Genomic DNA, 15582 nt, shown 5'->3' on the forward strand with positions numbered 1-15582 from the left:
CGAAGGGCTGCCGGAGCTCTTCTTTTCTTCGGTGTCGGTCACTAACCCGATACCGAGCACAAACAATACTGTTGAATTTTCCGATTGTTAACTAACTTTTCCGAACCGAAAAACGGAGCGAAGAGGAACACGTCCGAACCCGATGGCGGAAAAAAAAAACAATCTAAGATGGAGTCGACGCCCATGCTCAATGGAGCCGAAAGGGAGGAGTCCCTCTGTCTCGTGACTCGAAAAGACTTCTTCGAAGAAAAACAACTTGTAACACTCAGAGCCCAAGACTAGATGGCAGGATAGTGCACAGCTTGTGTATCTGCAGCTACACATGCCATCGAACATATATATATATATATATATATATATATTTTTATTATTATTTTTCACTTAAAATAAAACAAAGGTTACAGGGACGTTATAGTTAAGTTCTGAATTTACTTGTAAAAAAAAAACATAGAAATTCAGCAGTTAGAGTTATCACTCGCACACTCGCCCATGCACAGATTTTTCTTCAATAACTGCTGTTTTTTTTATATTTTTATTGATGTTATAAAAATTGTCATGAGTGCTGTAATATCTGGGGTAATTAGCAGTGCAGAGGAGGAATGAGCAGGGAGGGAAGAGGGCTCACCAGGGATCCTGCCCAATGGATCCTGGTAAGCGAATTGTGAGACGCCCAATCTGATCTGGACTGCTACATGAATTAAGTTGGCTACTTTCTTGTTGCTGGAGGGGTGATTGTGAAATAAGGGGTGTGACCCTTGAGCAAAACCAGTCAGTGACTCTTGTATGCCAGGTGGAGCCTCACTAAAGTAGGGGCCCTCAACCTTATACAGAACATGTCAGAGATGAACATGTGTTGGGTGGGGGCCACAATAAAACAGGGGCGGTCACCTCTGTGCAGAGCTAATTGATGACCCCCGGATATTACCCTGAATCATTGTGCCTTGGCTGCTGTCAAGAATATGTACAGATTGCGAGGAGACGTAGAGAAGGACATCCAACATCAATGAATGACTGAGACTGAATGAAACCCAACACATCATCAGGGATAGACCACAAGAGGTCATTGACCCTCTGCATCAGGAGGCTGCAGCCTACAGAGATGCTCCTGGTCCTCCTGCACTTGCCAGATGCCTTTGGATCAGGTAATACTGTTCTATGTCAGCAGGCCTGTCGAGGACATGCACAAACTTAGTGTGCAGTGCTGCTGAAGTGTTGACTCTAAAGACCCAACTTATAGATTGTTGAGTGGGGACATGACTAAGCCATATCTAAAGGTTGCCTTCCATATCAAATGGAGAATCATGAGCCTCATTAGAAAGGGATGGAGGGATTCAGGAATACCACCCAGGACAACTTTAGCATGCTGACCTTGAGAGAGGATGTCTATTATTTAGTGTGTTCCCTCTATGCCCTGTGTACTTATATTAAAATACGACTTTTTTTCATAAAAGCAAGTGTTTGCCTGGAGAATCACTTCCTTGCAGTTACTGTTTGTACTCTCTAGTCTTGATCCTGTGTATGCCTCACACCTACTTCCCCCCCCCTTGAAGAGCCTGGACTGCTCAACCTGTGCTACCACTGAGAGTCAATCGGTGAAAGGGTTTGTAGTTGGCCCAGCTAAGCAGGACCCATAGGAGGTTGAGCCTCAGGACATTAGAAGTAAAAGGCCTTGACCCCTACAATTAGGCCCAGTAACTCCTGTTTGTCTGGCACTCTGATGGGGCTTTTGACAGCCCTGCACTGGGCGTCGGGCCAAAAGCGCTCCATAACTCTTAAGGGAGGCATTTGTTAGGCTGGGGGTTGATAAACCACCCTACTAGTAACACTACTGCAGTTTGCGCGGAACTATGGACTCCACCAACTCTAAATCCTCCCACCACCTAGTCGCTTGTGACCATTGTCTGGCAAGACATTCCTAAAGTAGGTGCATATGTAGGTGTACATTTGGCACTATGATGCCATAATTCCTAATAGTTGTATGATTGCTCTCACAGTAAGAGGATTTGAAGATTGTTAATGAGAAGCAGCTTTTGAAATAACTTCACTTGAGGTTGGATAACCTTTGCCAGTTGAAGCATTAAATATAGCTCTCTAGAAGGGTTGCATTTTTTTGGAAGATAGGTGGGACTTTTTGGCATTGTCTAAACCATAACTTATGTAGAAGGTACATTGCTTCGTGACTGAGTGATGCAAAGTCATTGTATGTTGCTCTTTACCAATTAGTCATTCAAGTATGAAAAGGTATGAAATGAATGGCGGCAAAGGTGTGCAGCTACCACCACAAAATATTTTATAAAGTGGTGGACACCTCAAAAGGCATTACTTTGGGAATATATGGCATTTACAACGAACCTCAGATACTAGTGGTGTGCTGGTGAATGTGGATGTATAAAAAGGCATTTTGAGATGAAGTGTGCAATGCCATTTAAGTAGAATTGATGTGTTCATTTATCTAAAAGGTAGTGTCAGCTGCAGCCAACACCCACCATATATTCAAATCGGACATTACCTCATGTTTCTGCACTATCTCCTTTTGCTTTCTTTATGCCTTAGGGAGATGCTTGACCAGTTACTCCATCTACCCCCAATGGAATCTGTTGTTCCTTAATAGCAACCCCTCAGAGTTAGCTATACAGTGTATGTATGCATGAATGTTTCCAAGATCATGTTTGAAAACTATCACTGCTCATGCCTCTAATGCAGTGATGTAATCTTATCTTCTAAGGTAAAATGCTCATGCATGTTGATAAAATACACTTTTTTTAAAGTTTGCAGAGTTGATCATGTTTCTGCATGTTAAGTGCAAGATGTCTTTAAAACTAAAGGTGTTTCTAATGAGAGGTTGTCTAGGACACCTTTTCTTCTATACTGTTCCTTTACTTAACATGTAAATAAGGTATACCAGTTTGTGTCACAGCTTTCTGTTTGTTCCTGCGCTGTCAAGTGAACAGCAGCCCAGTGCTACTGTTCACCAGGGGGCCGCAATTAAACATCAGGAGGGCTGCATGCAGCCCCCGGGCCGTACTTTGAGTATCTCTGCTATACACCATTGTGGGCTTGTGCCCCCAACTACTTGTTTCCGTGCTGCATCAATTATTTTGCTTTCCTTGTCAGGAGTGGGATTTTCTACAATCCGTTGTATGAAAGCCCCCCTCACCATAGGTAACCCCAGGAAATCAGGAAGTACATAACCATTAAAGAATATAGGATTTCATTTCAGCTTTGGCAGTCACCACATTGGCTTTCATTAGATCCTGTTGAACACTTCAACATGGGTTTTAGCACAGGCAAGAACTGGATTGATTTTTCTGTTTTTGAAAGAGTTTCTATTTGAAAGTCTTCCACTTTCTCAACAACATGCAAGTTTAACTTATGGTGGTCAAGGGTCCTTCTGATGACTGCATGGTAAGCGTTAGTATTATCTGAGGTGATGGTTTATCCATAAAGGGCTCTAAAGATAGGGCACCTTGTGGGTCCACATGATAATCATGCCACAGGTCATCCCCATCATAAATGGGGATTGACTCTTCATAAAGCACAGGAAGGTGTGTAGTGTCCTGATCTGATGAGTATACATAATGTACTTATGATAAAAAAACTGTGCAGGGGACTGGGTTTGTGGTGGTGTTTGCTTCCTGGGTTTAATCTGTTCAGGGTGTGGATATGCCTAGAGTTCTTAAAGAACTTTATTTTCTTTGGGCTGGGCTGCTCAGAGGCGTTGGTTGTGCTGAATGTGATCTAGCCATGATATGCCTGTGACACGACCTAAATATATCTTACACTACCTTACACCAGGTTCTTGTTGCTAATCTTCTGGTGTATTTTCACTCAGTTCCAATGCTTATTTTGAAGTCACCTTCAAAGTTCAACTCCGTTCCGATGTAAGCAGAGTAGTTTCTTGAGCTCAAGTTGGGTGTCTCAGCATCGAGGACCAGGAAACACATTGCAAGTCTTTCCTAGTATAGAGCTTAACTTTTGGGGTTGAGCAATGATTTTGGGCGCAGAAAGAAGCACCTACTGCAGTGGTTTTTTAGTGTTTAGTTCTTGGCTTGAAGCATGATACTCTTGAGGAAGATCCTTTCTTTAGCGCTGAAATTTCTTTCAGAGTTGAGCCCCAAAGGAAAGATCCACAAAGTGTGCTGCATGTGTAGTCCGAGAATCTATTGTTGGTCTAAGTGTGTTTTTTTTTTTAGGTGTCCTGGAGAAAGTATTTGTCTTTATTCAGAGTCTGCTGAGGATATAGTCATGGCTTTGCTTCTCATCAATCCAAAAGAATCAAAGCCTTCACCCCTTTGAGGGCTGCAATGAGTTTTCTCAATGTCCTTGCCGCTGGGCGCAGCTGATGACTCAGGAGAACCTAGAAGCTACAGCCTATAATCAGCCTATTACCTATATCTACAGTGCCTTCTAGTTAATTACACTGGAAGGCTTGACAGGTTGAGCATTTCCCTTCCTTGATGTCCCCCACTAGATTAATGTTACAAACCCTCTATTGATCTGACCACAAGAATTGTTCTCCTTAGCCCTCAACCCAATACTTTATTCTTCTTGATCTACCATAAGGTTTTCCAATCAAGTGTCTGCTTTCAGGCAGTCAGCAGTCTTATGATGGTCACTGGAGAAGTGGGGATCCATTTTCGGTTCTTCAGTTTTGACATTTGTAGGAGGCTGGCCTGGCTTATAGTGGGTACCTTGTAGTACTTACACCTTGTGCCAGGTCAAGTTATCCCTTATTAGTAGAATAGAGGTGTTTCTAGCAGTTTAGGCTGATAGAGGTAGTTATGGCAAAGCAGCTTAGGCTGAACTAGGAGACATGCAAAGCTCCTACTATACCACTTATATCATATAGCACAATATCATAAGAAAACACAATACTCAAGAGTTACTAAAAATAAAGGTACTTTATTTTAGTGACAATATGCCAAAATTATCTCAGAGGATACCCTCACTTAGGAGATAAGTAATATACACAAATTATATCTACACAAACCCAAAACAGGTAAGTAACAGTAAGAAAAGTAGTGCAAACAATGTAGAATCACAATAGGTTGCAATAGGTTGACATAGGGCTAGGGGAAACACAAACCATATACTTCAAAAGTGGAATGCGAATCACGAATGGACCCCAGGCCTATGGGAGGTTGTAGAGGGTCGCTGGGACTGTGAGAAAACAGTAAGAGTGTCCAAGATACCCCACCCCAAGACCCTGAAAAGTAGGAGTAAAGTTATCCTACTACCCCAGAAAGACAGTATAGTCAAGATAGGGGATTCTGAAAGAACCACAACCACCAGCAAAACACTGAAGACGGATTCCTGGACCTTAGGACCTGTAAAGGAAGGGGACCAAGTCCAAGAGTCACGCAAGCGTCCGGGTGGGGGGGGGGGGGGAGAAGAGGCAGGAGCCCACTAAACCCCAGATGAAGGTGCAAAAGGGCTGCCTCCGGGTGGAAGAAGCCAAAGATTCTACAACAACGGAAGGTGCAAGGAACTTCTCCTTTGATCAGAAGATGTCCCACGGGGAGCTGGAGGACACAGAACTATTTCCACACAGAAAGACCACAAACAAGCCTTGCTACCTGCAAGAGTCACGGTTGAGGATTTTGGGTGCTGCTGGGGACCAGAAAGGACCAGGATGTCGCCCCTTGGAGGAGGAGACAGAGGGGGTGCTCAGCAACTCAGAGAGCCCCCACGGAAGCAGGCAGCACCCACAGAAGTACCAGAACAGGCACTTCGAAGATTGGAGGACAGCCGTCGACTCAGAGACACAAAGGAGGGTCCCACGACGTCGGAGTCCAACTCAGTGAGTTGGGCAATGCAGGACGGAGTGCTGGGGACCCAGGCTAGGATGTGCACAAAGGAATCCTTGGAAAAGTGCACAGAAGCTGGAGCAGCTGCAGATAACGCAGTACACAGGATTACTGTCTGGCATGGGGAGGCAATGACTTACCTCCACCAAATTTGGACAGAACGGCCACTGGACTGTGGGTGACACTTGGACCCAGCTCCTGTGTTCCATGGACCACGCTCGTCAGGATGAAAGGGGACCCAGAGGATCGGTGATGCAGAAGTTTGGTGCCTGCGTTTGCAGGGGGAAGATTCCGTCGACCCACGGGAGATTTCTTCTTGGCTTCCAGTGCGGGGTGAAGGCAGACAGAACTCAGAGCATGCACCACCAGGAAACAGTCGAGAAAGCCGGCAGGAAGAGGTGCTACAATGTTGCTGGCAGTCTTCATTATACTTTGTTGCGGTTTTGCAGGCGTCCTGGAGCAGTCAGCGGTCGATCTTTGGCAGAAGTCGAAGAGGGAAGTGCAGAGGAACTCTGGTGAGCTCTTGTATTCGTTATCTGAGGAATAGCCCAGAGGAGAGACCCTAAATAGCTCAAAAGGAGGATTGGCTACTGAGAAAGGTAAGTACCTATCAGAGGGGGTCTCTGACGTCACCTGCTGGCACTGCCCACTCAGAGCTGTCCATTGTGCCCCAACACCTCTGAATCCAAGATGGCAGAGGTCTGGGACACACTGGATGAGCTCTGGACACCCCCTGGGAGGTGCTGGTCAGGGGAGTGGTCACTCCCTTTTCCTTTGTCCAGTTTCGTGCCAGAGCAGGGCTGGGGGATCCCTGAACTGGTGTAGACTGGCTTATGCAGAGATGGGCACCATCTGTGCCCATCAAAGCATTTCCAGAGGATGGGGGAGGCTACTCCTCCCCAGCCCTTCACACCTATTTCCAAAGGAAGAGGGTGTAACACCCTCTCTCAGAGGAAATCCTTTGTTCTGCCTTCCTGGGACCAGGCTGCCCAGGCCCCAGGGGGGCAGAAACCTGTCTGAGGGGTTGGCAGCAGCAGCAGCTGCAGTGGAGACCTCGGAAAGGCAGTTTGGCAGTACCCAGGTTCTGTGCTAGAGACCTGGGGATGCATGGAATTGTCCCCCCAATACCAGAATGGTAATGGGGGGACAATTCCATGATCCTAGACATGTTACATGGCCATGTTCGGAGTTACCATTGTGACGCTACATATAGGTAGTGACCTATATGTAGTGCACGTGTGTAATGGTGTCCCCACACTCACAAAGCCTGGGGAATTTGCCCTGAACAATGTGGGGGTACCTTGGCTAGTGCCAGTGTGCCCACACACTAAGTAACTTGGCACCTAACCGTCACCAAGTGAGGGTTAGACATATAGGTGACTTATAAGTTACCAAAACTAGATGACTGGAGAGTGCACAGTATGTGATCTGTAGCACACATGCTGTTTTTAGAATTAGCTGTTTAAAGTTGTGCCGTCATCTGTTCAAAAGTTGGCTTCATAAAGCCTTGTCAGGAACAAATCGCAGTTCCATTTTATCCTGAAAAATATTACATCACCATTATGACACACCATTTTCTGCTCGTAACATATTCAGTTTAACACAGTCATAGATATCCTTCTTGCTTGTTTTGTGACATTTGTGTAAATGTGGTAAATGAAGATTCAGGGGCAACACTGCTACCTATAAGAACCTTGGTTCTGGATGGTCCACCTTTTCTCTGCATTGCTACTTGTCTGTTGAAACTGGTAGTTCAAGTACTCTTTGTTGGGACATGTCAACAGACAGGAATAACATGCTTGTTTTACTTCCTCTGGGGGGGGGGGGGGGATAGGATTGTGATTAGGTTGGATGACTTGCACCTGTGTACCAGTAACTGAATCAGTGTAGTGTAAGGAAATATCCTGTACCTGTTCCTGTCAGTGATGTATAGGCATTTTCTGTTTTTGCTTGAAGGTAACATCGTTGGTGTCCCTCACTGCATAACTCAATAGTTTATCAACTCTGTTTTAATCTCCCATGTGTATGTTACCCATGTGACACCCTGTGTATCTCTGCTTAATGCACCTGCCTTTGTATTTTATCCACTCTGTAAATGATGCCTGGCAATCACTCTAAATCTTGGGTTTAGCCCAAAGCTGATTCTTTTGTGCAAGTCTTGATAATCTGTTAAGACCTGGTGTCACCTTGCTTAGATATAACACTATTCTACTGTCTATGTAAATATGGACAATTTGCCCCAGTGTGTGGGTTTGAAACACATTTAAACTAATAATGCCTTAAAACCTAAAGTAAGCCTAAAATACTATTTTGAACTCTAGGCTATTGATGTGTTTCACCATATCCTTGCTGGACTTTTACATCCTTATTTTAAGTTTGTCCAGATGTGCACCCATCCTGTTTGTGAAAATCTATAGTGACTGTGGCTAGGTGTGTGGAGTAGGCTTGTCAATTTCCTTCCTATTGTTATGTTGTTATAATTCCACAATTTCAACTATTCCTGCAAACCTTGTGCAACAACCACTAGCTCTTCCTAACCTATGTGACTTAGACCACTAAATGTGTAACCATTCTGCAACTGATGTCATGAAAACATGTTTTAGATAACACCAGAGTGTTAAGCATCAAACTTGACCTTCTTATCCCATGTCTCACTGCCCGAGACTGCGAAATGTGTTAGTGTCATCAAAATCTTTTGCTTCGGAGTCACCATTGTTGTACTTGTATTTAGCTCTGCACTTTTGTGCAGGTAAAGGCTTTTTAGATGGATTATGATCACCAACTAGTGTAGTAGGTCTGACTGTCCAACCCCACATCTAGGTAAGGCATAAATAGGAATAGTTTTGTATTTCAAATGTATTGCCACTAAAAGACATTTTGTGAACCCTCTTGGTGGCCTTTTGTGCATTGGTTGCTGCCTCTTGTGCGATAGGTTTGTCTTGGTGGTGGTGCTTGTTGCCACGGAGCATGTTCTTGTAATGATTTAAGACTCAATGAGGATTAGAATTTCCAGGTGGAAACTGTCTGTCTTCTATTACTTGAAACGTTTTGTGACGGTACCCCGTTGTTTTTGTGAATTCAGTTTTTTTCTTTTGTCCTGTGCTGTGGCCTGGTCCAAATATTTTTTTTTATCAGCAAATGGATTATCTTTAACATTTGCCTGCATGTTGTGCCTGAATCCTAAAAAGCAAAGCCAAGCACTTCATAATAAAAACTACCTACTTGTTGTTTGAGCTGCCTTAGGTACAGATTATAAATCAGTATAGGAAATAATTGTTAATTCCTCAAATAGTGGTTTATATTCTGGCAAACAAAGGATTAGCTGCACTATTTCCACCAATTGTAGATGGCTAGATTTGTTCTAAAGTGTGTTAAAATTGCTTCTTTTGTATAAAGATGCTACTTCTAGGTCAAAAGCCCTTACATCGAGGCACCATGCCATATTTTAGACATCAACATCCATGAAAGTCGCCTTAATTTGGAAGTCTGAATCTCCAAAGCCTTTTTCTGATCTCCATAATCCTTACAAGTCGAGTCAACTTTTGTAGGATCGTCCTTACTGGTTTCTTTCTTAGCCCCAAAGGGTGTATGCTTTTGACCCATGGGGTCAAAGTTTGTATTTTTGAATTTGATTAAGTCTTTTTCTGTTCCAGCACTCTGTGTCCTGAGGCATTGTTGCTTTAGGATTGGTTCAATGTTTATTACACTAGGTTTAGAAAGAGAATTCCTACTCTTGACATTATAAGGATCTTTCTTCTCCTCCATCATCTCTAAATCTTCCTCACCCTCATTCTTTCAATAATACTTAGCCTAGAGGGAGCCGACATGGGCTGTCATCAAATCAGTAAACTTTTTCATTATTTTAAAATTTGCCCTGTATGACAATCTTTGTTTTTCACAGAGCTTAAATATTTGGTGTTTAAAATGGGAACAAGTTTAGAAATCCTCATAATTACTATCTTTTGGTAGGCATATAGTGCATACCAAAAGCTCATCATTCACTGCATAATTTCTGCTTCAGTTAGGACTTAATTTAAATTGAGAATTTTCAATAATCTGAGATTCTAAATGGCAAAGAGACACAAGGGCAATAATCTTACCTAAAATATCCAACCAAGTATAGGACCTCATTAAACATGTTTTTACAACACAATGTCCACTACCATCGGGTTCCTTCTCAGCAGAAGATTTTCAGTAATTTTCACTGTCCAGGTCTTCTCCCCACCCCTCCTCATCTGAGCAAAAGCCTTGTTTCAACAGCCTGCAATTTGCTTTCAAACCCACTGACAGAAACAACAGTTTTTGACGATGGATGTTAAATAGCTGGGCGATCATAGTAAGTCATATCAACTTCACACATGGTCTATACCTAATGGTAAAACTTTACTTGGGATACAAATCTGGGCACAGCCCTAGATAGCAGAATAATTTATGTTGGTCTTATCTATAATGGTTTTACTCGGCAAAAATGAACCCTGATTGTTATTTAGCTGCTCCTTTATTCTGCCGACTCTGTCCTATTCTCTGCCCTACCCATGAATAAGGAGGAACTGGCAAGGTTGCCAAACTTCATATGGGCACAAGTGTGGTTCTGGCATCACAGGAATTTGAAATGCAGTTTTTGCTCAAGTCACTTGGAGGCCCAATACCCGTAGGATAGGAATAAGAGAGTAACTTAAAAGTTATAGTGACTTCTCCAGTTACAGATCCTCCCAGAAATCCACTGAGCCAAATGCATTTCAAAATGTGATCTTGTGTTATTTCATTTTAATTCCAAGTGTCATACTCCGTTTTCCAACATGACATTAACTATGCATCAAAATCGAAAGTAATGGGACTTATTAGGACTTCCTGGTAACACTACTGGTACAGAAAATAATTTGAACGTATTCAAAATGAAATACTCAAGCATCCTGCATAGTCAATTTTGGTACTTTATGTCTTGCGGATCACAGCGGACCGTGTTAAGCACTTAAAGCCCAGACTTTTGTGATACAAGACAGCAGTTATAATCACCCGGGAGAAATCTCTTCCATTAACTTACACCACAGACCTGGACTATTACATCAATACTTACCAGGTTTCCATGGGCTGGATTTAGTAGTCCAGCAAGGTGCTGTTTGTCCTTTCACAGCATTTGCCTTTAAGCCTGTTGTATTTCTGTCACAGAAACGAGACAAAGCATGACAGTCACTGCTACAGAAGAAAGTGTCACAAGAAAAATTGTATTAATGATAACATTGCTTGCAACTTGAAGGCAGTTAAATGTTTTTTTCATAAATCTTTATTTGGCTTTACTGCCATAAAAGCATAACACATACAAAGACATCACAATATATAAACTGCATAAAAATCAATAAGCTACTAATGCAATAAAAAAAAAAGTTAAAATTATCAAATGTATTCATGTACAATACAATGTGAGGCTAGATGGTACCCCGCTACACCGAAGGCGACCTACAACCAATACCTAGAGTAACACCAATCAGAAGACCAGTACATACTTTCATAGCTAGGACAAACTGAGGCAGACTGCAAGCAGAACTCTTCAAAATGCAATCCTTTTTGCCCGAGCTTCCACATGTGCAACAGGAACCGTGAAACAACAAATACAATCAGCTGTCTGAATTGCTTCTCAGGATCCTAATTGCTGCTCTGTAGTGCCTAATTCCCAGGTTATGACATAACATAAAAATCCACTTCCTTCTGTACCCATGATATGTTGGACAGAGATTACAGCATGTTCAATAGTTTCAATCACCTTGAAACAAAAGGAACAGAACCCATCATACGCTTTAGGTGCACGCTGCCATTTAGCCATAATGGGAACAAAGCAGCAAAATCCCTACCTGAAATTCCATATATAGTGCTTTAGCTGGGGGTGGCTCCATCTCATCCAGGCAGCTTTCTATGCTGTATTCATCTTTAAAGTCAAGAAATGAGGCAGAAAGGAGGCAGAAAGCGAACCTGCCCTAGAGTGTTCTAAAATTGATTCTTCAATATGTGGCCAGTATAGGACCTATAACATTACTTCGAAAACCCACTGACTTCCATAGGGGTAGGCCATAGGTTACCACATCAGATATGGAGAAGGTGATGCTTTATAAACTTAATCCAAGGGATCTTGGATGCCTCAGGCAGCCCCAAGACATCCTCCAGACCCCGTTGATAAGGCAAAAGTTTGGGAGTCACCCAAAGAGTACACAAATACTGTAGGAAACTGGATCTTTATATGGCAAACCAAAATTAGGTATATAACGCAAAGAGTCCATGGAAAAGGGGCTTGCTCTAGCAATGTCAAGGTGCTCTTTTTAGGGGCCTTTTTAGCAGCCTTAGGCTTATCAGAGCGGAGTGGGAGACATTTGCAAACACACAGTCAATAAATGAGACACATGACTCAATAAGGAGATCCACACCAATTTACAAAAAACAACAAGTATCTTTATATAGGTTTTGCCACCAGAATCAATACGCTCAGGTAAGTAAGTTTTGTAAGAAAAATCTTTACAGTTGTCAACACTTCGTGCAAGTCTTCAAAGCTGCATGTTATCCTACGGAGGAAGAACAAATATGGCATAGAGGTAGAGTACAACGATTTACTGGACCAATCTCTAAGACTTAAAATGAGTATGGCGCAAACTCCAAGGCCACACCAACAGTTCACACCGGGTGCAGCGGGGTAGCTGGGTGCAGAGGTGTAGTACAGCATCAGGTGCCCAATGCTAGGCAATGGTGTTTGGTCCTGTTGAAAAGAGGCTGCAGGTTGGGACTGGGGGTCCAATCAGAGTGAACCACTGGACTTGGTTTGGTTCTTGCGATACTCAAACACAGGGACACCAGAGGTCCTCTTCTCCTTAGTCCGGGGTATCTGGGTGCAGAGGGTTCTTGGACCAGCGGGTCTCTCTTCATCGGTGACAATCATGGTGGAGGGGCCCCACAAAAACGGGCTACAAGCATGGACTAAGGGACCAGTCTGGACAAACCAACAAGTGGGCTCAAGTCTCATGAGCCTAGGGGATCCAGAGACCCCAGTGGTCCTCTTCTCCTCGGGCTGAGGTATCTGGGTGCAGAGGGGTAGTGGACCATCAGATTGCCGTCACCAGAGTCCCTTGAGGCTGATGGGAGCCTGCACAAAGAGGCTGCAGGCAAGGTTGCAGTGGTTAAACCCACAATGGACTTTGTCTCTGGAGAAACTGGGGACCACGTTGGCACCATAGGCCCATTTCAACTCGGGCTGGGGGGCACGGGAGCAGTGGTGCTGTCCAGTGTCAGGTTTTGGTGGTTCAGAGTCTTCTTCAGTGTAACATGGGTGCCTGCAAAAGTGCAGGGAAGGAGCTCTGCTGCTCCACTGAAGTTCCTTCTACTGGGGTGAGGGCTAGCAGTCTTCCCAGGCTTTTGGAAGTTTTAGTAGATGGCGGGAGAAGCGTTATTTCACACAATTGTCGAAGGCAGCAGGCAGGCTTGGTGACGAGTCATTCAATGATCTTCAGTTCTTGCCTTTTGTGTCTCTGTGGTGTCGCCCTTCTTTAGGTCTGCAAAGATCTTATGTCCTGTGCCACAGCCTCTCCTAAATGCCGAATAAAGGGGTGTTAGGGGAGTGTAGGGTAGTAGCTGTTACCTACCACTGGGGTCACTACACGCCCTATATGACCACTTCCTGTGGGAAGAGCGCATAACCCTTTCCCAGAGTTCCTAGTTCTGCCACCACCAAGATGGCAGACTTTCAAAAGTTATGTCAACATCAGGCAGCTCACCTTAGGGGTGGGACTAACCTGAGAGCTGGACACACCTCCCCTGACTATTAATTTTCCCATCTGTCCAGGTGCCAGGTGTCCTGGGCAAGGGGGTGTGGGGGCAGATGGGAAACCAGACGTACATTTCAATGGTGGTGGGCTTCTTTGAAGCCCCCTGCCTTGGGGATCAGATTTGCAGGTCATCCTGTTGAGAGGGGTGTGCTAACACCCCTGCCAGAGCAGGCTTTCTTTCTGTCCCCCCGAGATTAAAGGCTTTCACCCCTGGCAGTCAAACGTGTCTGGCTGTAGCAGGCCAGTTAGAAGTAGTCAGCCAGCACACAGGTAAATGGTAGGTTTTTCAGGGGGCACTCTAGGGTGCCCTCTGGGGGCATCTATTATTAAATCCATCACTGGCATCAGTGAGGGTTTATTAATACAAGATGTTGGATACCAAATATCTCTAGTTTCAGTGAAGCCATCATTTAGCTGAGGAACTCGAATTGACCAGTGTCCAGCACATGTACTTAAAATGGCTCCCCTGTCCACTCATTATGTGTCAGAATTGAAAGACATAGCAGGGGCATATCTACTCTTACACATGTCCTCACGTAATATAATGCAAACTGCCACAGGGTTGCAAGGCCTGCTTTAGGGGTGACTTACATATATTGTGTGCCATGTCGTGTTTTCACTTTTGGCTGCACCAAGACGCGCAGCCTGCAATGGCAGTCTGCAGGTGCTAGGTGAAGGGTCTCTGAGGGTTGCACAGCACTTACTGCAGCCCTTGGGGACCCTCTTTGGTACCCATGCCCTAGGAACCAGGGGTAACATTTTCTAGTGGCATTTAGTGGTGCAAAAGGTGTGGCTAATTGGGGAACATTTGCAAAGTTTTAGGGAACGAGATCTGGCACTGGGACCTGGTTAACAGGAACCCAGTGCACTTTCAGTAAAAATCGCATCAAATACCAGGCATAAAGCAGAGATGACCATGTCAAAAAGGGGCACTTTCCTACACAACCCAGCCAAACAAAAGAGAATGAGACTAACCTATCCAAAGAGAATCTTCGTTATCTAAGTGGAAAAACCTGGAAAGGGCATCTGCATTGGCGTGGTCAGTCTCAGGTCTATGTTCCATTGTAAAGTCCATTCCCTGTAGGGAGATGGACCACCTCAACAGTTCAGGGTTTTCACCTTTTGTAGGAGGCTGGCCTGGCTTATAGTGGGTACCTTGTGGTACTTACACCCTGTGCCAGGTCCAGTTATCCCTTATTAGTAGAGTAGAGGTGTTTCTAGCAGCTTAGGCTGATAGAAGGTAGCTATGGCAAAGCAGCTTAGGCTGAACTAGGAGACATGCAAAGCTCCTACTATACCACTTATATCATATAGCACAATATCATAAGAAAACACAATACTCAGAGTTACTAAAAATAAAGGTACTTTATTTTTATGACAATGTGCCACAAGTATCTCAGTGAGTACCCTCAGCTAGAAGGTAAGTAATATACACAAGTTATATGTACACAAACCCAAAACAGTTAAGTAATAGTAAGAAAAGTAATGCAGTGTAGAATTACAATAGGATGCAACAGGTGAACATAGGTCTAGGGGCAACACAAACCATATACTCCAAAAGTGGAATGTGAATCACGAATGGGCCCCAGACCTATGGGAGCTTGTAGAGGGTCGTTGGGACTGTAAGAAAACAGTCAGGGTATCCAAGATACCCCACCCCAAGACCCTAAAAAGTAGGAGTAAAGTTCCCCTGCTACCCCAATAGGACACAATAGTCATGATAGGGGGATTCTGCAAGAACCACAAACACCAGCAAAGCACTGAAGACGGATTCCTGGACCTGAGGACCTGTAAGGCAAGGGGAGCAAATCCAAGAGTCACGATAGTGTCCAGGGGGGGACAGAAGCCTAGGAAACCCCAGATGAAGGTGCAAGGAGGCTGCTTCTGGGTGGAAGAAGCCAATGATTCTGGCTAGGAACTTCTCCTTTGGAGGGAAGATGTCCCACGGCATGCTGGATGTTGCAGAAGTG

The 15582-nt window shown here is 44.2% G+C and overlaps 1 protein-coding gene across 2 annotated transcripts in view; it reads right to left on the reverse strand.

The window, feature by feature from the left end:
* The window catches only part of GTSF1 (gametocyte specific factor 1), a 795979-nt gene that overhangs the window by 350051 nt on the left and 430346 nt on the right, over positions 1-15582 (reverse strand). For both annotated transcript variants that reach the window (XM_069231025.1, XM_069231026.1), the window contains exon 12: positions 10885-10967. In XM_069231025.1, the coding sequence (XP_069087126.1) occupies positions 10885-10967 (83 nt within the window). The remainder of the gene's footprint in view (positions 1-10884; positions 10968-15582) is intronic.

This window comes from Pleurodeles waltl, chromosome 4_2 (genome assembly GCF_031143425.1).
Source record: "Pleurodeles waltl isolate 20211129_DDA chromosome 4_2, aPleWal1.hap1.20221129, whole genome shotgun sequence".
Taxonomy (NCBI): domain Eukaryota; kingdom Metazoa; phylum Chordata; class Amphibia; order Caudata; family Salamandridae; genus Pleurodeles; species Pleurodeles waltl.